At 36.0% G+C, this 24,391-nt stretch overlaps 1 protein-coding gene across 1 annotated transcript in view; it reads right to left on the bottom strand.

Annotated features, from left to right (window-relative positions):
* Positions 1-21,418, bottom strand: part of LOC145259684 (putative oxidoreductase YjmC) — an 87,600-nt gene extending 66,182 nt beyond the window's left edge. Inside the window, exon 1 of the mRNA XM_080117352.1 lies at positions 21,029-21,418. Within this exon, the coding sequence (XP_079973478.1) occupies positions 21,029-21,197 (169 nt within the window). The 5' untranslated portion in view covers positions 21,198-21,418. The remainder of the gene's footprint in view (positions 1-21,028) is intronic.
* Positions 21,419-24,391: the final 2,973 nt, after the last annotated feature.

The raw sequence follows: 24,391 nt of genomic DNA, 5'->3' as shown, positions 1-24,391 counted from the left end.
ATTCCCCACTAAGCCACGAAGCCTATTTTGTACTCTGTCAAGGCAGGATAGTCTGTTTTTAGCAGCTCCTGCCCAGATGTGGCAGCAGTACTCTATCCTTGGACGTAGTTGGCTTCCGGTGTTATTCATAATGTTATTTGATTATATACATGTGTATTATATACTGTACTGTATTTTGTTACTAATTTTTAATGCCGTATCCCAGGATTCTACTGTATTAAACAAAGTGAGCATAGGACTGTTTCCCCATTTCCTATAATCTTTTTTAGGAAGTGGTTGCGAGCAGTCCTAAAGACAGCTTTCGTTTCAGAGCATCTATTTTGTTGAAAGCAATTGAAACAAGGATTTTTGTGAGCAATTGCGGCGGCACGTTCAGAGATGTATCAGAACTGGCCGTTCGGTTTCTTTGAAATTTCTTGGAGGATATAAAAGTCTCGATAACATAATTTATTTTAATGCTATCTGTTCTTCCCCTGTGCTGTGAAAAGAACAGGAAACAAAAATTTGGTGTATTCTTTAAGGACTGGTAAATATGGCTGGGGCCCGTTGTGTCATCCACTGAGTGTTGAGTCGAGAAAACTTCTGTGCTTAAGCCCTCATCTTTCCTACATTTCCAGGGAGCCGTTGGGTTCGTCCCATTGAATATTCAGTAGAGAAAACTTCTGTGCTTAATCCCTCAGACTTTCTAATTAATAGGGGAAACTGAAAGACTAAGTTTGATACCTGTGGCATTTTATTTTATCCTTATTTTGTCTGTTGGTTATATGCTTCTATTTTAGTGCCGTTCAAGTGTTGATGGTGTTTAGAAGAAAAAAAAAAATGGTTCTCATGCACTTATTGATCCGTGCTGAAATAATAACGTTATTATTTAAAAAGCCATTCTTAACATGGGGAGAGGAGGGTGTTTTGTACCTATTCTGTACTTTACCCTTACAATTGAATAAAAAAACATCATAAAACTTTAATTAAACTTGGAAATACGATTTAAAAAATAGCGCGGATCAGTAAGTGCATTAGCACCAAATAAATAAATAAAAACAGGACCCAAAAAAAAAAAAAAAAAGAAAGAAAAATATATGAAAACTTAATTATTTGGATTTGGAGTAATCATCGTTTTCTCTTTCTCCTTATGTTGATTTATTTGTTTTTTGTTTTTTTTTTTGTTTTTTTTACATGGGGGTCACCACTTATCAAGGCCCGAAGGCCACTCAGGGATAAGGGTTATTGCGTGTATAGTAATCAATGAGATAGTATTGTAGTAATCATTAGTATTCGGGGTTTTGATAGAGTGTCTTACTTAAGGGGGCGGTTTGTCAGGAGTTTGTTTATGTTGGACTTGAAGACGTCGCAGTTGTAGTCAGGTGGGAAACAGGCAAGCGGCAGAGAGTTCCACTGGCGTGCAGTTCTAAGAAAGAAGCTTTGCTCATGGAATCTATGTTTGGATTTAGGCACAGATAAAGAGTGGGGAAAATTATTGACAGTAATTTCAGCCAGACAGGTGTTTTTCGTGAAAGATTGGCGAGGGGGGGACGAGGGATTGGAGCTCAGACGAGCACCTGCCATGGAAATAATGATAAAACAAAGACAGGCTCGCAACGTCTCTTCTGTGGGAGAGAGGTTGCAGGGAAGAGAAACCATTTATTTTCCTACTGGATTGCCAACTCTATCACCCTATTTGTCTAAACTCAACTGAAGTCGGCTAAGAGCCTCGATACCCGAGGGTCAAATATCTACAAGGAATCACTCAGGTGGCACATCTTTGGTGGTAAAGTCCCTTGCCCTTCAACAAAAGCCGGTGTACACACTAACCCTAAGTCCGAATGCTAGGACCAAAGTTAATTAAAAAAACGAAACCGGATTAAGGGAAGAGGATTGGTTTGGTTGTTTTTTTTTTTTACGGCATATCAACCCTTTTCAGGTTATTTAGTGCTGAATCCAAAGATTTTGAAGAAAATTTTTTTAATAGAATATATTTGTTGTTTTCAAGTCGGTTTCTATTTCACCCATAGTTGGGACCCTAACAGGTACTACCACTCCGGGTCAGAGTGGACCTGGGAGCAATGGCAATTAAAGGGTGGTTCCACACTCCCCAAAGCCCACAAGCTGGGGCCTCACCACTGGATATAGTTTAAGGTCATATCCAGGACCGAGGGAAAAGGAAGATGTACACAAATGAACAGAAGCTATTCCATGCTTCTTTTTTTAATCCTATTTCATCAATGCGTATTACCACTTGGAGGTAAGAGGCTACTGCTTGGGATTATGTCTAACAGGAGATTGTGGGGAGTTAAGCAGCAAGATGTCTTTTTATATTACATTTAGACTTCAGCATGTCAGTACAGTTAGTGAAACAGGAAACAGGGAAGGAATTCCAAAGTCTAGCAACCTGGAAGAAGAAACTATTAAAATAGAAGGTTTTTCGGCATCTAGATACCTAAATAGTGAAGGGGTGGGATTTTACTGATTGTCAGGTAGGTCAAGAGTTTTTTTCCCCATTATGAAGTTTGGTGTCATCGGCACATATGCCAAATCTCAGACACTATTTTATCAGCGAAGCTTGGCCTTATTATACAGCTGATGTGTCCGAGTGCGACCGCGCATATGCAAATGCCGAGCTGTGTGCAAAATGACGTCACGGTAGGGAAAAAGAAAAGGACTTTAAAAAAGAACGTGTGCAAAGACAGAAGAGCACGTTTGAAACAACATTCAGGAGGTCGGAAGTCAAAGATCATGTTTTATTCGGGAAAGTGTTACGTATATGGAAGGAAAAGATGCTGTCTGCTTATTTTGAGTTAGTATTCATATTTACGGCACATCAGCCCTTTTTTGGGGAGGGGGATATATAATAAAAGCAGGATGTAGCTTTTCATACCTCCACATCTGTCGAGGCAGGATAAGGTCTTTCTAGCAGCTCCTGCCCAGATGTGGCAACAATACTCCATCCTTGAACATACCTGGCTCTTATATAGGTAGAGAATAGCATCAGTAGTGAGATATCTACTGGATCGATAGAAGGATCCCATCATGTATTGCAAACAAAGTGGTTTAATTAAAAGACCAATTTATCTGATACTGCACTTATATATCAATTTCAATATGACTTCACTTGTGAAAGCAAGTTCCTTTCAACGTCTGACCGGCTTGGTAAATGGGTCTTGTTTGTATGAAGACAATTTCGAAAGAGGGTGAAAGAAGGATTTTCTCTTGTATCCTGCTAAAATTAAGTGGTCAGTGATTAATCAAACAAAATTGTCTTGCCCAACAGGGGGTGACAGTGGTCAAGTGGTTAATGACACAGACTGATGGCCTGGGTGTTCCAAGTTCGAATCCAGTTCATTCCACAAAAATAAATTCCATTTCAAATGTTGGCAACCTTCTCGTGGTCCCTCCCATAGATACTCAATGTCTTTCCAGAAAGAATTCAAGCTAGAAAAATATCGGGGAAACCAATGCCCAGAATAGAATATTTAGATTCATTTAGATGATGATGATGTCTTGTCCAATCAAGTGGGGCTATTTTAGAAGATGAGGAAGTCAATTTATTAATAAACTAGCGGGGTGAGGGTGGGGGAGCCTTGTCAGGTCATAAAATACGCTTAAATATATTTTAATTCATGCAAATTTCGTATTTATTATTAAAGAGCCAATTCTCTATTTAATATTATATTGTACCTAATATATAGTAGTGATTTCAAAAGTTAAAAAAAAAAATGACTTGGGTGCCATCAGCTAGAATTGAAACCAGCACATTTCATACTCCAGCTGCATTCCCTACCGTTTGAGCTATCGACAGATTGATAAGAAAAATGTAAAATTAAACCACTTCAAGCTATGAATTAATTTGCTTATGCACAAAAGTAATAGAAATATGTCAGAAAGTTGAAATGAACAGTTTGCATTTCAAGTTGCTGACATATTTCAGTAGGGTTATTCATCCATCCAAACAAAGATTTTACACATTATAAACCATCCTTGGTGTATGTATGATTACTATATCCTGTTAATTTCAGTATTATATGACTGGTAGTTAAAGAGTTTATTGGTTAAATATTTACACAGACACACCCACACACATACATCCATCCATCTAGTGTGGCCGTAACCGAGATTGAATTCACTACACGAGTTTTTAGTGTAATTCAAATCTTGTCCTTAGCTGAATACTTGATGCTTCGCCAGGGCTATCAAGGGTATATTTTTATCGTGATACCATCACTAGATGGGGTGCCTACCATGGCTTAAGAGAGTCCCATCAACCCTCGAGAGAAGGATAGACAGCACCAGTTTCTCAACCTGGTATTTTTCCTCATGGTAAAACACATACATACATGTATTGTTTATTTATATAGAATAGACAAAGGGAGATAATCTATTTTTAGCAAAAACATTGATTAAAAAATAAACAATGGTGTCCTACTTAATTTGCATGTCAGAAGTACTTAAATATTATTGCATTATTAAAAAAAACATGAGCTTTTGTTTTTTATTGTTTTTTTTTTTTACATGGAGGTCACCACTTATCAAGGCCCGGAAGCCACTCAGGGATAAGGGTTATTGCGTGTACAGTAATCAATGGGATAGTGTCGTAGCAATTGTTAGTATTGGAGATTTGATAAAGTGTCTTACTTAAGGGGGCGGTTCATCAGGAATCAGGTGGGAAACAGGCAAGCGAAAGAGAGTTCCACAGACGTGCAGTTCTAAGAAAGAAGCTTTGTTCATGGAATCTACGTTTTGATTTAGGCACAAATAATTCTTAATGGTAAAAATCTGTCGCCATATTTCTTTGGAAATAAATGACATAACAAGGGAAGTAACTCAGTTATGCTAAAAACAAAGCAAAATGCACAATTTATAAAAAATTGGCAATTTATAAAAAAATTGGCAATTTATAAAAAAATGCACAATTTATAAAAAAAAATTGGCAATTTATAAAAAAAATTGGCAATTTATAAAAAAATGCACAATTTATAAAAAAAAAATGCACAATTTATAAAAAAAATGCACAATTTATAAAAAAAAATGCACAATTTATAAAAAAAAATGCACAATTTATAAAAAAAAATTGGCAATTTATAAAAAAATGCACAATTTATAAAAAAAAATTTGCAATTTATAAAAAAAATGCACAATTTATAAAAAAAAATTTGCAATAGGTACACACTATTTACCCCCTTTTGGAACTCTCCAGTGTTTTTTAGCCAAATATTTTATTTTCACTAATTTTCATAGAAAAAATGTTTTCTTTAATAATTTTTTTTATACCTTATCGTTTTTCATAATTTTTGGATATATTCATTACTGTAACATTAAGTAGAGGCCATTGGTTTGCCTTGAAATTCAATATTAAAAATTTCGAATTTCACTATTATAGTGTAATTCGTATTATTTGAATTCATCAAACTACTGTTCTCATCTTGAGTGTAATTTTCACAACATTTCAGTCGATGTAACCTCCAACCTTCTTCAGGTCTATCTTGTTGAACTTGGGAATGTTTACTTCATGCAGGTAGCATGCTCTTGTTCTGTCAGTCATGACTGGATAGAGGTCCTAAGTAATTTGCAATTTTTCGGTCGCCCACACTGAGGATTGAACCTTTAACCTTCAGGAGAAGATCACTTTTTACAATTGATTTTTCAAAATACTTTAACCGCTGCGCTATGGGTCCTTGAAGTAAATAAAGGTTCTGCTCGAAATTCTGTTTAAATTCCCAAAAATCGCACTCAAGATGAGAACAATAGTCCGATGAATCCAAATAATACCAATAATCAATCATCTCAAAAATTCAGAAACATTATATAGTGTAATTGCACCGAATATGATTTAAAAGAAAGAAAAACACTGAAAAATAAATAAGAAAAAAACGGAACAATTAAAAAAAAACTGAAAAAAGGAAGCAATTTAAAAATACTGAAAAAAGGAAACAATTTTTAAAAAAACTGAAAAAAGGAAACAATTTTTAAAAAAAACTGAAAAAAGGAAACAATTTTTAAAAAAAACTGAAAAAAGGAAACAATTTTTAAAAAAAACTGAAAAAAGGAAACAATTTTTAAAAAAACTGAAAAAAGGAAACAATTTTTAAAAAAACTGAAAAAAGGAAACAATTTAAAAAAAAACTGAAAAAAGGAACAATTTAAAAAAAACTGAAAAAAGGAAACAATTTAAAAAAAAAACTGAAAAAAGGAAACAATTAAAAAAAACTGAAAAAATAAAAATTCTATAATATAAAAGCATGTGTGTGCATGTGTGTGTTTGCCTGTATGGAAGTTTATTCCCTATAGACTTCGCAACGACTACGCTCATTTTTATGAAATTTCACACAAAGATACTTTATGTATCTGGCAGTGTTCTTAGATAGGTTTTGTATTGGAATGTCTTTGATAAGTATCGATAATCAAAAAAATCCGATGAAAGAAGGAAAGGCTATCTTGATTAACATTAACACCTTATACAGCCTAACATCACAAGTGCATTTGAGAAGTTTTATTACGACACGAGCGGAAAGGCCTGACATAAAATCAACAGTAGGTTCTTTGATATGACAGGGACACATTCAAAATGAATGTTTCTGTTTAGAACACAATTGAAACTTTTGCATTTTAAACTTTAATTCAAGCCATTATATATATAAAAATAATTGTATAAAATCAACAGTAGATTCTCTACAGTGCAATGTAAATTACTGCGAAGAGGTCAGTGAAGCTTCCTCCCAGTGCACTGCAGTGAGTCCCCAACTAGAGTAGGCAATCAATCGATTTGATAGAAAAATGATAGATTTCACTTATTTTGATGACAATAAAAATATGGAAGTGTGAAACATTCGTTGATTGGCATTCAATCCCGGGCAACGTCTGGTCACCCTGCTAGCTTCAAATAGTTGCCGTTTTATCGCGATAAGATTTCCACTGTATTAGCTTTCAATGACTAATGTTACAATTGTCTTTCTTAACTGAAAAAAAGCACCTGCTTACATTAAAGAGAATATAGATCAAATAGATAAGTAACGTTTTAAAATATGCCAGTGCATGGAAACTCTTTAATTAGGTGGATCATGACTATATGAAAGGCCTATGCATAATTATAACCGACTAGTGGTGGTGGTGGTGGTGGTGGAGGAGGGGGGGTCGTAAAATACACTTAAATATAATATTTTAACTTATCCAGATTTCGTATATACATTATCATAGAGCTGTGATTTCAAAAGTAAAAAAAAAAAAAAAGTATTTAAGTACCATCAGCTAGAATCGAAACAGAAAGCAAAACTGTAGCATTCAAAGCTGGTGACGTTACCACTGTACCAACATGACACACACATGAACTGATTAAAAATAAAAAATGAACTAAGATGGATGTACAAAATGCGTAACAATTTTAACCGGCTAAAGACCCATAAAAGAACGGTCCGTAAAAAAGTCCAATCATTTGAGGCCCGTAGCGCCGCTCTGCGACTTTTAGTTTCAGAGGAGATAGAGTTTGAAAATATGAAGACAGACAGACATATAGCCTTTTATATATTAGATTTGGGAGGTGATAGTAATTCATTCGTTAACAACACAAGATCTCAGTGTCTCAAGTTTGACTCCAGTTCGTTCCATAAAAACCACTTTCACTTCTCTCTTTGACGGAATGATCATTACTGACCAGCCGTGGCACTCTTCACAAATCATCGCCATCGACTCAAGTTCTGCGCCATTCTGAGCAACAGCCATGCTAATGTCCACGATGTCCTTTATGTTGTCGGACATTCTTGTTTTTGGTCTTCTACGTCTTCTTTTGCCAAGGGTTGTACCAAAGAGTAGATCTTTTGTTTAGCGTCTGTTTTGGCCACATGTCTCCAAAATCGCACTTTCCTGTCATTGATGTTGTCCAGCAGTCTTGGGCATGGACCAATCTTCCTCAGAAACCCATTCGTTTGTACGTTTGTCCACTCAACTTAAACGAAGAAGTCTACGATAGCACCACAATTCAAAAGCAGCAATTTTCGTCTTGTCGACTTCAAGATCCAACATTCTGCTCCGTATGTTGCTATTGAGAATACAAAAGTTTGCAGGAATCGTTTCTATGTGCATTGTGAAATGGATCCGTCTTTCCAGATATTGGTTAGCGCAATCATTGCTGTCTTTGCCATTGCAATACGTCATCTTTTACTTACGAGAGAGATATTTCTACATTTTTGAGACGAAGATTGATAATTTCTATAATTTGGATTATCCAAACTACTGTTCTCATCTTGAACATTACTTTTACAATGTTTTCGTTGATGAATTGCATCTACGGAACCTCAACAATATCGGGCTGGAATTATTCTGCTTGTCAGGTTAGTTGGCAGTATGTACGTCAAGGGGATGCAAGCACTTTTTGAAGCTTATTCCTCCCAAGCATTACCTCCTTTGGGAAGGGGGGGGGCAGTATAGTATCCGCACCAAAATCTGATACAGACAACACAGCAAAACAGAGGAGACAAAGATTGGATGCAGGTGGGTGGACTCAGTGATTCTCTCACACGTGGGGACCATGGGGACCCTGGATCGGCATAAAGCCAGAGGTGGAGCTTGAGAAAGTAAAACAAGATTTAGAAAGAGAGCCACCAGTTTTCATCTCGCCAAGACAACAGCAGCTGAGGGATCATCTGAACCATGTGGGGAGCTGTTTATGGCAACAACAACTATGGAAGGCAGTAATTACTGGGGATACAGTTACAAGACTTAGCGTTCCTATCTTGTTGCGGTTAATCACCTTAATTGCAGAGTGAGACGAGCATTCATCATTAGTCTTGTTTTCAGATTGTGTCGGTCTACCCTCTGGCTTGTCTGATGTAGACAATTTCTTATGCCAAGAGTCAACAGTTCCCCCTGGAAGACATCGTTTAGCAGATGTAGCGGTCCTCAACCCCTACCCCCATGATAGCTCAATTGTAGCCTGGTAGACCAACACAAAACCTACCTTAAAATTGTGTATGTATTATAATAGAATCAATTCTTTATTGAATATTATATATTATGAAGAATAATTTGCCTGGGGACCTAATCCGCAGAAAAAATAAATAATATATATATATATATATATATATATATATATAAAAATAAGAATAATAATGTCATTCATCAAATTCCGTCCCTGTTTGTTTACAATGTCATGCCAGCTGATATGAGTCACCTTTTTATTAAAGCCTGAAGGCCACTCGAGGATACAGGTTAATGAGTGTATGATGGTCATGGAGACAACAACATAGTGATCATTAGTGGTGGCAATTTGATTGCTTAAGGCGGGTGTTTTCTTGACAAAAATTCCTTAAGTTGCCTAGGGAACAGGAAGCCTTCCGAACTGCAACTATGACGTATCCAGTCAAGTTGTGGGAGACCAGCAGCTGAAGAGTCTCAGAAGCAGTAGTTCAAATTGCCCTTTTCAAGGCTAACTACCACAAACTATTATTGCGATTCAAACAGCCCTTTTCAGGGCTAACTACCACAAACTATTATTGCGATTCAAACAGCCCTTTTCAGGGCTAACTACTACAAACTATTATTGCGATTCAAACAGCCCTTTTCAGGGATAACTACCACAAACTATTATTGCGATTCAAACAGCCCTTTTCAGGGATAACTACCACAAACTATTATTGCGATTCAAACAGCCCTTTTCAGGGATAACTACCACAAACTATTATTGCGATTCAAACAGCCCTTTTCAGGGATAACTACCACAAACTATTATTGCGATTCAAACAGCCCTTTTCAGGGATAACTACCACAAACTATTATTGCGATTCAAACAGCCCTTTTCAGGGATAACTACCACAAACTATTATTGCGATTCAAACAGCCCTTTTCAGGGATAACTACCACAAACTATTATTGCGATTCAAACAGCCCTTTTCAGGGATAACTACCACAAACTATTATTGCGATTCAAACAGCCCTTTTCAGGGATAACTACCACAAACTATTATTGCGATTCAAACAGCCCTTTTCAGGGCTAACTACCACAAACTATTATTGCGATTCAAACAGCCCTTTTCAGGGATAACTACCACAAACTATTATTGCGATTCAAACAGCCCTTTTCAGGGATAACTACCACAAACTATTATTGCGATTCAAACAGCCCTTTTCAGGGCTAACTACCACAAACTATTATTGCGATTCAAACAGCCCTTTTCAGGGATAACTACCACAAACTATTATTGCGATTCAAACAGCCCTTTTCAGGGATAACTACCACAAACTATTATTGCGATTCAAACAGCCCTTTTCAGGGCTAACTACCACAAACTATTATTGCGATTCAAACAGCCCTTTTCAGGGATAACTACCACAAACTATTATTGCGATTCAAACAGCCCTTTTCAGGGATAACTACCACAAACTATTATTGCGATTCAAACAGCCCTTTTCAGGGATAACTACCACAAACTATTATTGCGATTCAAATAGCCCTTTTCAGGGCTAACTACCACGAACTATTATTGTGATTCAAACAGCCCTTTTCAGGGCTAACTACCACGAACTATTATTGCGATTCAAACAGCCCTTTTCAGGGCTAACTACTACGAACTATTATTGTGATTCAAACAGCCCTTTTCAGGGATAACTACCACAAACTATTATTGCGATTCAAACAGCCCTTTTCAGGGCTAACTACTACGAACTATTATTGTGATTCAAACAGTCCTTTTCAGGGCTAACTACCACAAACTATTATTGCGATTCAAACAGCCCTTTTCAGGGATAACTACCACAAACTATTATTGCGATTCAAACAGCCCTTTTCAGGGCTAACTACTACGAACTATTATTGTGATTCAAACAGCCCTTTTCAGGGATAACTACCACAAACTATTATTGCGATTCAAACAGCCCTTTTCAGGGCTAACTACTACGAACTATTATTGTGATTCAAACAGCCCTTTTCAGGGATAACTACCACAAACTATTATTGCGATTCAAACAGCCCTTTTCAGGGCTAACTACCACAAACTATTATTGCGATTCAAACAGCCCTTTTCAGGGCTAACTACTACAAACTATTATTGTGATTCACACAGCCCTTTTCAGGGCTAACTACTACAAACTATTATTGTGATTCAAACAGCCCTTTTCAGGGATAACTACCACAAACTATTATTGCGATTCAAACAGCCCTTTTCAGGGCTAACTACTACGAACTATTATTGTGATTCAAACAGCCCTTTTCAGGGATAACTACCACAAACTATTATTGCGATTCAAACAGCCCTTTTCAGGGCTAACTACTACGAACTATTATTGTGATTCAAACAGCCCTTTTCAGGGATAACTACCACAAACTATTATTGCGATTCAAACAGCCCTTTTCAGGGATAACTACTACGAACTATTATTGTGATTCAAACAGCCCTTTTCAGGGATAACTACCACAAACTATTATTGCGATTCAAACAGCCCTTTTCAGGGATAACTACCACAAACTATTATTGCGATTCAAACAGCCCTTTTCAGGGCTAACTACTACAAACTATTATTGTGATTCAAACAGCCCTTTTCAGGGCTAACTACTACAAACTATTATTGTGATTCAAACAGCCCTTTTCAGGGATAACTACCACAAACTATTATTGCGATTCAAACAGCCCTTTTCAGGGATAACTACCACAAACTATTATTGCGATTCAAACAGCCCTTTTCAGAGATAACTACCACAAACTATTATTGCGATTCAAACAGCCCTTTTCAGGGATAACTACCACAAACTATTATTGCGATTCAAACAGCCCTTTTCAGGGCTAACTACCACAAACTATTATTGCGATTCAAACAGCCCTTTTCAGGGATAACTACTACAAACTATTATTGTGATTCAAACAGCCCTTTTCAGGGCTAACTACTACAAACTATTATTGTGATTCAAACAGCCCTTTTCAGGGATAACTACCACAAACTATTATTGCGATTCAAACAGCCCTTTTCAGGGATAACTACCACAAACTATTATTGCGATTCAAACAGCCCTTTTCAGGGATAACTACCACAAACTATTATTGCGATTCAAACAGCCCTTTTCAGGGATAACTACCACAAACTATTATTGCGATTCAAACAGCCCTTTTCAGGGATAACTACCACAAACTATTATTGCGATTCAAACAGCCCTTTTCAGAGATAACTACCACAAACTATTATTGCGATTCAAACAGCCCTTTTCAGGGCTAACTACCACAAACTATTATTGCGATTCAAACAGCCCTTTTCAGAGATAACTACCACAAACTATTATTGTGATTCAAACAGCCCTTTTCAGGGCTAACTACTACAAACTATTATTGTGATTCAAACAGCCCTTTTCAGGGATAACTACCACAAACTATTATTGCGATTCAAACAGCCCTTTTCAGGGATAACTACCACAAACTATTATTGTGATTCAAACAGCCCTTTTCAGGGCTAACTACTACGAACTATTATTGTGATTCAAACAGCCCTTTTCAGGGATAACTACCACAAACTATTATTGCGATTCAAACAGCCCTTTTCAGGGATAACTACCACAAACTATTATTGCGATTCAAACAGCCCTTTTCAGGGCTAACTACTACAAACTATTATTGTGATTCAAACAGCCCTTTTCAGGGCTAACTACTACAAACTATTATTGTGATTCAAACAGCCCTTTTCAGGGATAACTACCACAAACTATTATTGCGATTCAAACAGCCCTTTTCAGGGATAACTACCACAAACTATTATTGCGATTCAAACAGCCCTTTTCAGGGCTAACTACCACAAACTATTATTGCGATTCAAACAGCCCTTTTCAAGGATAACTACCACAAACTATTATTGTGATTCAAACAGCCCTTTTCAGGGATAACTACCACAAACTATTATTGCGATTCAAACAGCCCTTTTCAGGGATAACTACCACAAACTATTATTGCGATTCAAACAGCCCTTTTCAGGGATAACTACCACAAACTATTATTGCGATTCAAACAGCCCTTTTCAGGGATAACTACCACAAACTATTATTGCGATTCAAACAGCCCTTTTCAGGGATAACTACCACAAACTATTATTGCGATTCAAACAGCCCTTTTCAGGGCTAACTACTACAAACTATTATTGTGATTCAAACAGCCCTTTTCAGGGCTAACTACCACAAACTATTATTGTGATTCAAACAGCCCTTTTCAGGGATAACTACCACAAACTATTATTGCGATTCAAACAGCCCTTTTCAGGGATAACTACCACAAACTATTATTGCGATTCAAACAGCCCTTTTCAGAGATAACTACCACAAACTATTATTGCGATTCAAACAGCCCTTTTCAGGGATAACTACCACAAACTATTATTGCGATTCAAACAGCCCTTTTCAGGGATAACTACCACAAACTATTATTGCGATTCAAACAGCCCTTTTCAGGGATAACTACCACAAACTATTATTGCGATTCAAACAGCCCTTTTCAGGGATAACTACCACAAACTATTATTGCGATTCAAACAGCCCTTTTCAGAGATAACTACCACAAACTATTATTGCGATTCAAACAGCCCTTTTCAGGGATAACTACCACAAACTATTATTGCGATTCAAACAGCCCTTTTCAGGGATAACTACCACAAACTATTATTGTGATTCAAACAGCCCTTTTCAGGGCTAACTACTACGAACTATTATTGTGATTCAAACAGCCCTTTTCAGGGATAACTACCACAAACTATTATTGCGATTCAAACAGCCCTTTTCAGGGATAACTACCACAAACTATTATTGCGATTCAAACAGCCCTTTTCAGGGCTAACTACTACAAACTATTATTGTGATTCAAACAGCCCTTTTCAGGGCTAACTACTACAAACTATTATTGTGATTCAAACAGCCCTTTTCAGGGATAACTACCACAAACTATTATTGCGATTCAAACAGCCCTTTTCAGGGATAACTACCACAAACTATTATTGCGATTCAAACAGCCCTTTTCAGGGCTAACTACCACAAACTATTATTGCGATTCAAACAGCCCTTTTCAAGGATAACTACCACAAACTATTATTGTGATTCAAACAGCCCTTTTCAGGGATAACTACCACAAACTATTATTGCGATTCAAACAGCCCTTTTCAGGGATAACTACCACAAACTATTATTGCGATTCAAACAGCCCTTTTCAGGGATAACTACCACAAACTATTATTGCGATTCAAACAGCCCTTTTCAGGGATAACTACCACAAACTATTATTGCGATTCAAACAGCCCTTTTCAGGGATAACTACCACAAACTATTATTGCGATTCAAACAGCCCTTTTCAGGGCTAACTACTACAAACTATTATTGTGATTCAAACAGCCCTTTTCAGGGCTAACTACCACAAACTATTATTGTGATTCAAACAGCCCTTTTCAGGGATAACTACCACAAACTATTATTGCGATTCAAACAGCCCTTTTCAGGGATAACTACCACAAACTATTATTGCGATTCAAACAGCCCTTTTCAGAGATAACTACCACAAACTATTATTGCGATTCAAACAGCCCTTTTCAGAGATAACTACCACAAACTATTATTGCGATTCAAACAGCCCTTTTCAGGGCTAACTACTACAAACTATTATTGTGATTCAAACAGCCCTTTTCAGGGCTAACTACTACAAACTATTATTGTGATTCAAACAGCCCTTTTCAGGGATAACTACCACAAACTATTATTGCGATTCAAACAGCCCTTTTCAGGGATAACTACCACAAACTATTATTGCGATTCAAACAGCCCTTTTCAGGGCTAACTACCACAAACTACCTGTATGCAAACTTCACACTACTATTGCCTATCTTCTCAGACTCCTCTCTACAACCATTGGCTCCAGCTCACTCCTGCAGCCTTCAGCAGTTTCTAGCACATTAAGACTCCAGCGCAACCTGTAGTTTCCAACCTCCAACTACCAGTGATTGATCCCACCTCATTCCAGCTGGTCCTGAATACATGATCTCCATTGCCAATAATTTACCATTTTGATTCTCGGTAAATAAAACACGAGACTTATCGTCTTTAAACGATCATCGGAGTCTGTCATTCTTCTTTGCTCTCTTTGTTTTTTATGTCTACCTAGTTAGTTGTATGGTCAATTGGCACCTTCACACCCTTCTGCCCCCTGGAACACATTACAGTTCTATTTTCAAAGTGATGCAACCGGACATCCCCGAAGTTTGTTTAATGAGTTTGTTGGTTTATTGGGGTTTTTTGTTTTTTGCAGTGAAAATAAATAAGTATAATAAATAAATAAATAAAATAAAAGCAAATAGTGAACAAATAATTGTTCCAAACGTTTTAAAATTTACTTTTTTTACCCAATTGAAACGTTGGTTGGTTGGTTGGTTGGTTGTTTTTGTTTTACGGCATATCAACTTTTTCAGGTTATTTAATGCCGAATCTAGTTATTTTGAGGAACGATTTTTAATGGAGTATATTCTTTAACCCATAGTTGGGACCCTAACAGGTACTACCACTCCGGGTCAGAGTGGACCTGGGAGCAATTAAAGGGTGGCTCCACACTCCCCAAAGCCTGCAAGGTGGGGCCTCACCATCGGATATAGTTTTAGGTCATATCCAGGACCCCAATTGAAAGGAGAAAAGTACAAAATAAATAGATATGCGGTTTCATAGATGGTCAGAGAACTAATCATCCTTTTTTTTTTCTTTTTTTTTTTTACGTAATATATTTGACCGAATTTTTAAATTCAAATAAAAAAAAAAATGCTTTAAAATATTTTATAATAAAAAACAAATTAGACATGTATATACAAAAGTAATTTTTTATTACCTTTAGTAGCAATTATTTGCTGACTATTTGTAATTATTTTCACCTATTTTTTCCCTGTTGGTTATTATTGGCTTTTTTTATTTTTTCGTTTCAGGAAACGGAGTTCCATTTTGTATGTAAAAGTGAGTTACACACTATTTAAAAACATTTTTTTTTATTTTTGAAATCATTTTGAGATGAACCTTCATAATTTGTGCATTCATTCTTTTTGCGGACTTTTGTTATCCTCATAGTTGTTGTTGTTTCACCATGTTTCGGCCAACTTATCCTCTGGCCTTCTTCAGGTGATTAACTGCAACGGGATAGGAATGATGAATCTCTTAACTGTATCCCCAGTAATTACTGCCTTCCATAGTTGTTGTCTCACCATGTTTTGGCCAACTAATCCTATGGCCTGCTTTAGGTAGGATTGAAACCGCTATCTTCATACAATGCTCATGTGGAACCGTAAAGACTCAACACCTCTATCCACTAGGCCACGGGCCCCAAAGGGCGATCAAGGTTGGATTTTAAAGTTTTATAAACCCAACTTTGTGTTTTTATCTGGTCTTCCAATGGCGGATCCATACAGAACGATATTATTTTGGAATTCTTTTGAGATGAAGCTTCATAATTTGTGCATTCATTCTTTTTGCAAACTGTCATCCTCATCTTCAAAGTTCATCATGGTTAATCAAAAAAATTTTCCCCACTCTGTATCTGTGCCAAAACCAAAACGTAGATTCCATGAATAAAGCTTCTTTCTTAGAAGTGCATGCCTGTGGAACGCTCTTCCGTCTGCCTGTTTCCCACCTGACTACAACTTTGATGTCTTCAAGTCCAACATAAACAAATACCTGATGAACCACCCGCTTAAGTAAGACACTTTATCAAATCTCCAATGCTAATGATTACTACGATACTATCCCATCGATTACTGTACATGCAATAACTCTTATCCCCGAGTGGCTTCCAGGCCTTGATAAGTAGTGACTTCCATGTAAAAAAAAAAAATCACCTGAAGAAGGCCAGAGGATGAGTTGGTCGAAACGTGGTAAAACAACAACTATGAAAATGAGGATAACAGTCCGCAAAATGAATGAATGCACAGTTACACACGCAGCGTACGCATTTTTGCCTCCTTTCTTTTTTTCTTCTTTCTTCTGTATTACTACCCAGACTTAGGGTTAGTGATAAGGTTAAGGAAAAGCACTTCTAAATTATAATAGACATTGTCGTTTTGCCGTTTCGATGCTTCTGCACAAGAACAACTGAACTAAACGGACTTTTGCCAAACTAAACCTAAAATTTAGGACAATGTTAAATTAGGACAAAAAAAATAGAAAAGAAAAAAAAAGAAAAAAGAAGAAAAAAAAGAAAAAAAGAAAAGAAAAAAAGAAAAAAGAAAAGAAAAAAAAGAAAAGAAAAAAGAAAGAAAAGAAAAGAAGAAAAAACAAAAAAAAGAATAGAATAAAAAGAAAAAAAAGAAAAGAAAAAAGAAAAAAAAAGAAAAAAGAAAAAAAAAGAAAAGAAAAAAAGAAAAGAAAAAGGCCGCCCCTACCCTAAAAACTTTGTAACTCAATAAAAAATGCTAGAACAACTGTTAACATTCTCTGTGTCTAAAATAAACAAAAATTCCATAACTGTCTGTGGGACACAATACCGGGAGTCTGTTTCCCAGATGATTATAGCATGTTCGTTTCCAAATTTAATGAAAATAAGTTCCTGTTGAGTCGTCCTTTTAAATAATAAAGCCCTACCCACGTTCCGCCATTGCTGATCATGTCTCACAATCTACCTAACATATATTAACATTTATCCTTAAGTGGCTGCCAGGTCTTGATAAGTGACACCCCCCCTCCAAGTAATTATATATATATATATACACATACATGATTTTCAGAATGTGAGAGATTGTATATAATAAATTCCACAGCCAAACAAAGCTATGGCTCTTGTGGGCTGCGACGTTTGGCTGTGGAATTTATTATATATATATAAAGCAAATTATAGCGATTCAATGAAATTAAAAAACAACAACCTTTATTCAAATCAATGATTTTTTTATTATTCCAAGTAAGGCAAAGAATACTTTAGAAATTTTATCTCCTTATCCTATAGGGTTTCGATGCCTACCATCATTTCAGAGGAGAAAATATTAGCAAATAGATATAATGGTATTAACCCTAGACATGGAAAATCATAATCAAAAATTGATTAAATAGAAGTCACATAGCAGGGGAAATTAAAGAAAAGGATATAAAGGTTTAGTTCCAAATTGCGTGGTAAAATCCAAGGTGACTGTCCTTTAAAGCAGTGAGGTAATGAGATCCAAGCTGTATATTGTATATCTTCAGAAGTGTATATATATATATATATATATATATATATATATATATATATATATATATATATATACAAGCAAACAGTTAATAAAATATGTTAAAAAACACTTTGAAATGAGTTAAAAACATATTTAATCTGAAAAAGAAGCACTAGATAAGTGGATAGTCCTTAATCCGCGGAGTTTCGAAGAAATACTTTCCTTCTCATCAGAGGGTAGGAATTAGCAAAATGCGGGATCGGATTTTGCATGCAAAAGTATTTGATGAAACAACAAGTAAGTCAAAGATCTTACTTGATAACAAAAAAAGTGAAGCATTATATTATACGCTCTATCTCCTATTTAGATTTATCGAGCTTTTACATCTGGCTGAGATAACTTTATAAATATTAATTCTTTAATATTTATAATATACTTTAATTTTACCATCTTGGATCATTGTGGTAAATTTAATTGTAATTTTTATTTAATATATATATATATATATATATATATATATATATTATAGAAAAGGAACTGTGTGTGAGTTATCCTTGTGGACTCAGAAAGAGTTCGGTCGATGTTTTTAAAATTTCACACAAAGATACTTGATGTGTCTGGCAGTGTTCTTACATAGGTTTTGTATCGGAATACGTCTGATAAGTATCGAAAATCGCATAAATCGAAAAAATCCGATTAAATTAGAAAGTCTGATTTTAACCAAAGTTAACACTTTTATACAACCTAACATCAAAAGTGCATTTAAGTTTTATAGCCACACAAGCAGAAAAGGCCAGACCTTTAAAATCAACTGTAGATTCTTTTATAAGACAAAGGCGGGTTTGAAATGAAGTTTTTTTTTTATAGAGTACAATTGAACCATGATACTTGACTTTTGTACGTTTAAGTTTAATTGAAGTGATTATGTAAAAAGAATTTTATGAAATCAACATTTGGTTCTTTGATAAGACAGAGGCGCATTCAAAATGAACGTTTCTGTTTACAGCACAATTGTAAATATATTTTCTTTTTATGGTTTCGTGTGCGAATTGCGAAAACATGTAGATGTGTTTTATTTCAAGAATTTTGTTTGTTTTGACATTTCTTGTCATGAAATAAAAAATAAAAATTTTCATTTTTATAAATGAAGTCTTTTTGAAATAATATATTAGATACATTAACACAAGAAGTGTTGTAACTGAAATAGCTTGTTGTTTTTTTTTTGTTTTTTTTAAATGAGGTGTTTCTGTTTTCGTATTTCGTTTCATGCTTGGCGCCTTCCATTCCATATTTGCATCAACTGTATCCATTTCCGCAGTCTTGGTTTAAGGAGAGCAACTGTTCCTATTTACAATGCCTACCCACGAGGACAGAGTTAGACACCAGGGTCGTTTTTTTAACGTGGAGAAAAGGAACAAAAATAAAAATTGTCTCAGTCGTGAAGGATTTCTCCTCTATTGATAGAAAACAAGAAATTGAAGTGCAACATCTGAAGAACAGATACTGGTATTTTTTTTCGACCTGCCCCAGTAGTATAAACACCCCCAACTACCCCATGTTAAGAACGGCTTTCGGAATAATCTCCCTCCAAGTTAAGAGCAGCTTTCGAGGTTGGGAGGGGTTTATTCCAAAAGCCGTTTTTAATATTAACGCGTCCCAGCGTATTATAAACACCCCAACCTCCCCATGTTAAAAACGGCGTTTGGAATAAACCCCTCCCAACCTCGAAAGCTGTTCTTAACATGGGGAGATTGGGGAGGGAGATTATTCCGAAAGCCGTTCTTAAAATGGGGTGGTTGGGGTGTTTATACTACGCTGGGGCAGGTCGTAAAAAAAAAAAAAAAAAAAAAAAATACCAGTATCTGTTCTTCAGATGCTGCTGCACTTTCACCCAGATACTTGCCATGAAGGCTTTAAAATAACGCATGCGCATGCGCACACGCAAACTTTTCCAGGAAGGTAGAAAATTAACTTATCTTGACTTTGTATTTGTTATATATTTATTTTATTTATTTATTTTATTATTATTATTATTAATATTATTATTATTTATTTTATTTTTATTTTATTTTATTTATTTTGCCTTGTTAGTTATTGTAACGCAATATCCTTGTGAACATTAACTGCACAATACTTAAGTTACTTCAAGGACTGTTAAGTATTAATTTCGTCCATTTTATGATTGCCTTTTACTCGTGGACGAAACTTAGGTACTTGTACAGTTTAATCAAGACATTAAAAAAAATGAAAATATCGAAAAAGGTTATATTGTACGTATCCGTTTTGGACTGAAGATTTCCGAAAAAAAAATTTCACTTAATTTGACCGAGTAGTTTTTTTTTTAGTTTTTTTACAGTGGAAAAAAAAACACATTTTTATGAGAGCGCGTTAAATGCAGACATCTTGGATTTTTTTGTAAATTTTTGTTTGAATTTTAGAAACACCACGGGGAGATAACTCCAGTTAAAGCGCCGACACTCCCTCCCCATCTTTAATACTAGCTTTTCTTCCTAAAAATCGGACTTTTTGCTCGGTATAGCAAATTTGTTTTTTCGCCGTAAAAAAACAAAACAAAAAACTACTTGATGAAATTAAGTGCAATTTTTTTTTCCGGAGAACTTCATTCCATAACGGATACGTACAATTTAAACTTTTTTCGATATTTTCATTTTTTTTTTTTTTTAATGCCTTGATTAAACTGTACAAGTACCAAACTTATTACGGGACTTTATAAAGCCGATACGGGCAGCCTTCAGCCATGGGGGTTAATAAGTGCCTAGCGTTTTAAAAAGTCATTAAAAACACACAAAAAAAAAGTAAATAAATAGATAATATCACACCAAACATCGCGGGGAGGCATATGTATCCCTTCCTCCCAAAAATGGACAAAAGGGGGATCAAAAAAAGAAATAAAACTTACTAAGTCGGTTGAGGCCATGACTGAAATGACCCCGGGTGTCAGCAGCGACGAGAAGCTCGGCCAAAGATTCGGCGTGCGATTTTCGGGCACCTGCCTTTTGGGCGCAGCGCACGACGAAATTAAACATTTCTTCGGCAGCCACGATCATATATTTGACTTTGCCCTCCATGTGTGCTTTTTAAGGGACGTATATTTGTATATTTTTAAATAATAATGCTTATTTACTATTTAAACGGGGCTAAATGATAAAATCTACGATGTTTGTTTTTGTTGCAAGCAAGCACTTAGCACCACCGATGACGACTGTGAAAAAAAGGCCACGATGACGATATCGCCCCGTTATTTGTAACGACCTGCTGGGGTGCGAACTGTGAAGTGCGACTCTGATATAAATATTCGTTATCACGTGGTTTGTAAGCATATCATTATTTTTATTTATTTATTTATTTATTTATTTATTTATTTATTTATTTATTTATTTTATGTTCTTGTTAGTTTGGAGTTTGGAACGAAGGCATGGCATAACGCATAATGTCCCATATTAAAATACAGAGCGCCGTGGACGTTGCAGTTTATTTATATATCTGCTTTTTATTTAGAATTCAACTTAATTAAAAATAAATAAAAAATACAGGAAAATCTTCATTATGCCCGTACCCATCACGGAACGATATCAAATTTAAAAAAAAAAAAAGCGGGGGGGGGGGGGGTAAATTTTTACGACCTGCTCCAACGTAGTATAAACACCACCAAACACCCCATGTTAAGAATAGACATCCCCTAACCTCCCCATGTTAAGAACGGCTTTTTCGAGGTTGGCGGAGGGGATTCCGACAGCCGGTCTTAACATGGGGTGCGGGGGTGGTTCACTGGTTGGGGGTGTTTCGCCATGCTGGGGCAGTGGGGCTGGGGCACGTCGTAAAAATTTACAAAAAAAAAAAAAATTGACGTAAATTTGATGAAGTAGTTTTATTTTTAAAATTTTATGAGTTAGCAAAAAAGAAAACTCTGTCTGTCTCGCATCGCCATCTTAAAAAACAAAACAAAAAAAACAAACAAGGGCTGATAAGTCCACAATAATTCAAACGTGCGAGATCAGCCATGTAACGCTACCGATTTCACATTAATCGTTTTAAATCGTTTAAAGACAATTTTATTTCATTTTATTTTTAGTTGTATCATTATTAATATCTATATTTTAATAGAATAGCGTGGGTGTTATTTATTTTGTGTGCCACACTGTCACACTTACATCCGAGTGACCGTCGTTTAATTGTTATGTACTTCCATTTCTTGTTATAAATAATTTTACAAAGAATTCTTCATAAGTTTTGGTTTCAGTTTCAATTATAGCTGATGGCACTTAAGTCATCTATTTTTTTTATAAATAATTTTATCAAGAATTCTTCAAGTTTTGGTTTCGGTTTCGATTATAACCGAAGGCACTCCAGTAATTTTTTTTTATAAATAATTTTATCAAGAATTCTACATAAGTTTTGGTTTCGGTTTTGATTATAGCTGAAGGAATTCAAGTTATATATATATATATGTATATTTGTTTCATAATTTTGGGTTTCAGAGTGATGCACCCAAGTCATATGGTTATATTTTTTTTTTATTTTTAAAATCGCTACTTTATAATATATAAAAATCAAAAGAATATTAACTCTATAATAATATATATGAAATCTGCCGTCTGTAGGGGACTAGGATATATATAAATCCTAATCCCGTTACAAAAGAATAATGAAACGAATGGAATTGAAGGAAACAAAAACTCAATTGATGGATAAGATAAACGTGTCGTTTATTTACTGTTGAAAGAATGACTGTTTTAGATATAACATGTGTTCATGTTCGCGCGGGTGTAACCATCGTTTGTAGAGGACTGGTATTGTAGAAGGAAAAAGGAAATGTGTTTTCATCTCAAGTTCGGGTCACTATCGTTTGTTCACGCATGGGAAGAGAAGTGAGTGATGTAATGGAACAAGAAATGGCAGTCCAGCGTGTAGACAAAGAAAAGGATAGAGGGTTGATGTCAGTTAGCAGTCAGCTACGCGAAGGTGTTCTTAGGGACCAGTAGTAGATAGAGAGAGAAAGAATGAGAATGTGTACGTACGGTCTGTTAGCTTTTTGCCCCACATAGTAGTAAATGGCGTGAGGTACGCGCGGTCGGTCCATAGACCGACCAGCTCGAAGGCTGGGCCGAAAGGAAGAAGCCGCTTATTGCTCTTTCTTTTATACTCGTTTCCGGTGGTCCATTGTACATGTGTGTATTTCCATTGAAAGGAAGTGACGTCGTCCATCTGTGTGCGTACGTGTGCGCGTGTGTGAGTACATGTGTGTACGTTAGCGTGTGTTTATATACACGTGAATGTGAGTGTATGTACGCGAACATGAATATATGTACGTGTGTGGACGTGGGCGCGTATGTTTGTGTGTACGTATGTATATGACAAGTAATATAGCTTGAGATGTGAACGTGTTTTTGTGTGAGACTAGGAAAGGCTCGCGCACGTCCCTGCTAGCTTAGATAAATACTTTTGCAGTTTTAACAAAGGAGCTTCGATAATATCAGAGCGTCTCTGTTTACGCTGAACATCCACAGAATGCCAACACGAATATATTACATATGAATGAGTCGTCTGTGCACTTTCCACAGGTCCTACAATTATCAATTATCAATCCTCATATGAAAACATTCTAAAACATAATACCATGTAATATTTTTTCCTAGATGGTGAACTTGCGAACAAATATCGTCTGCAGTTTGTGCATAGTTTTTAATGATTCCGCTTCATGCACCAGTCCTACTAAAGCCATGCATAGTTTTATTAAAAAAATCCTCCGAGATTCCCACTGCACACATTTGTTTTGTCCCTACCTCGACCAGGCAACTATCTCAGAAGAGAACCCCTCCTATTCCCGGCCAATGAACGCTAGTTTTTTTTTACATCTCTAATAATCCCCCATCTCCACCTAGGAACTGACTTGCTTGTTTTGGGCTGTGGAAAGACTCTGGAAAACAGTGAGCGGCTCCTTTCTCTCCAGATTTAGGTGGTTCCTACTCGGCTCCAAGCATTTTTTTCTGTTTTTCTATAAATAGACTTCGTGGCTTAGTGGGGGATGCCCTTTTCTCTACCCTGCAACCTCTCTCCCACAGAAGAGACGTTGCGAGCCTGTCCTTGTTTTATCGTTATTTCCATGGCAGGTGCTCGTCTGAACTCCAATCTCTGGTCCCCCCTCGCCAATCTTTCACGGAAAACACCCGTCTAGCTGAATCCACTGTGAAAAATTTCCCCCACTCTATATCTGTGCCTAAATCAAAACGCGGATTCCATGAACAAAGCTTCTTTCTTAGAA

This window comes from Euprymna scolopes, chromosome 35, assembly GCF_053919585.1.
Source record: "Euprymna scolopes isolate OS-2025 chromosome 35, ASM5391958v1, whole genome shotgun sequence".
In the NCBI taxonomy this organism is placed as follows: Eukaryota; Metazoa; Mollusca; class Cephalopoda; order Sepiida; family Sepiolidae; genus Euprymna; species Euprymna scolopes.
The sequence above is the reverse complement of the archived record's forward strand: the minus strand, read 5'-3'. Positions and strand labels throughout refer to the sequence as shown.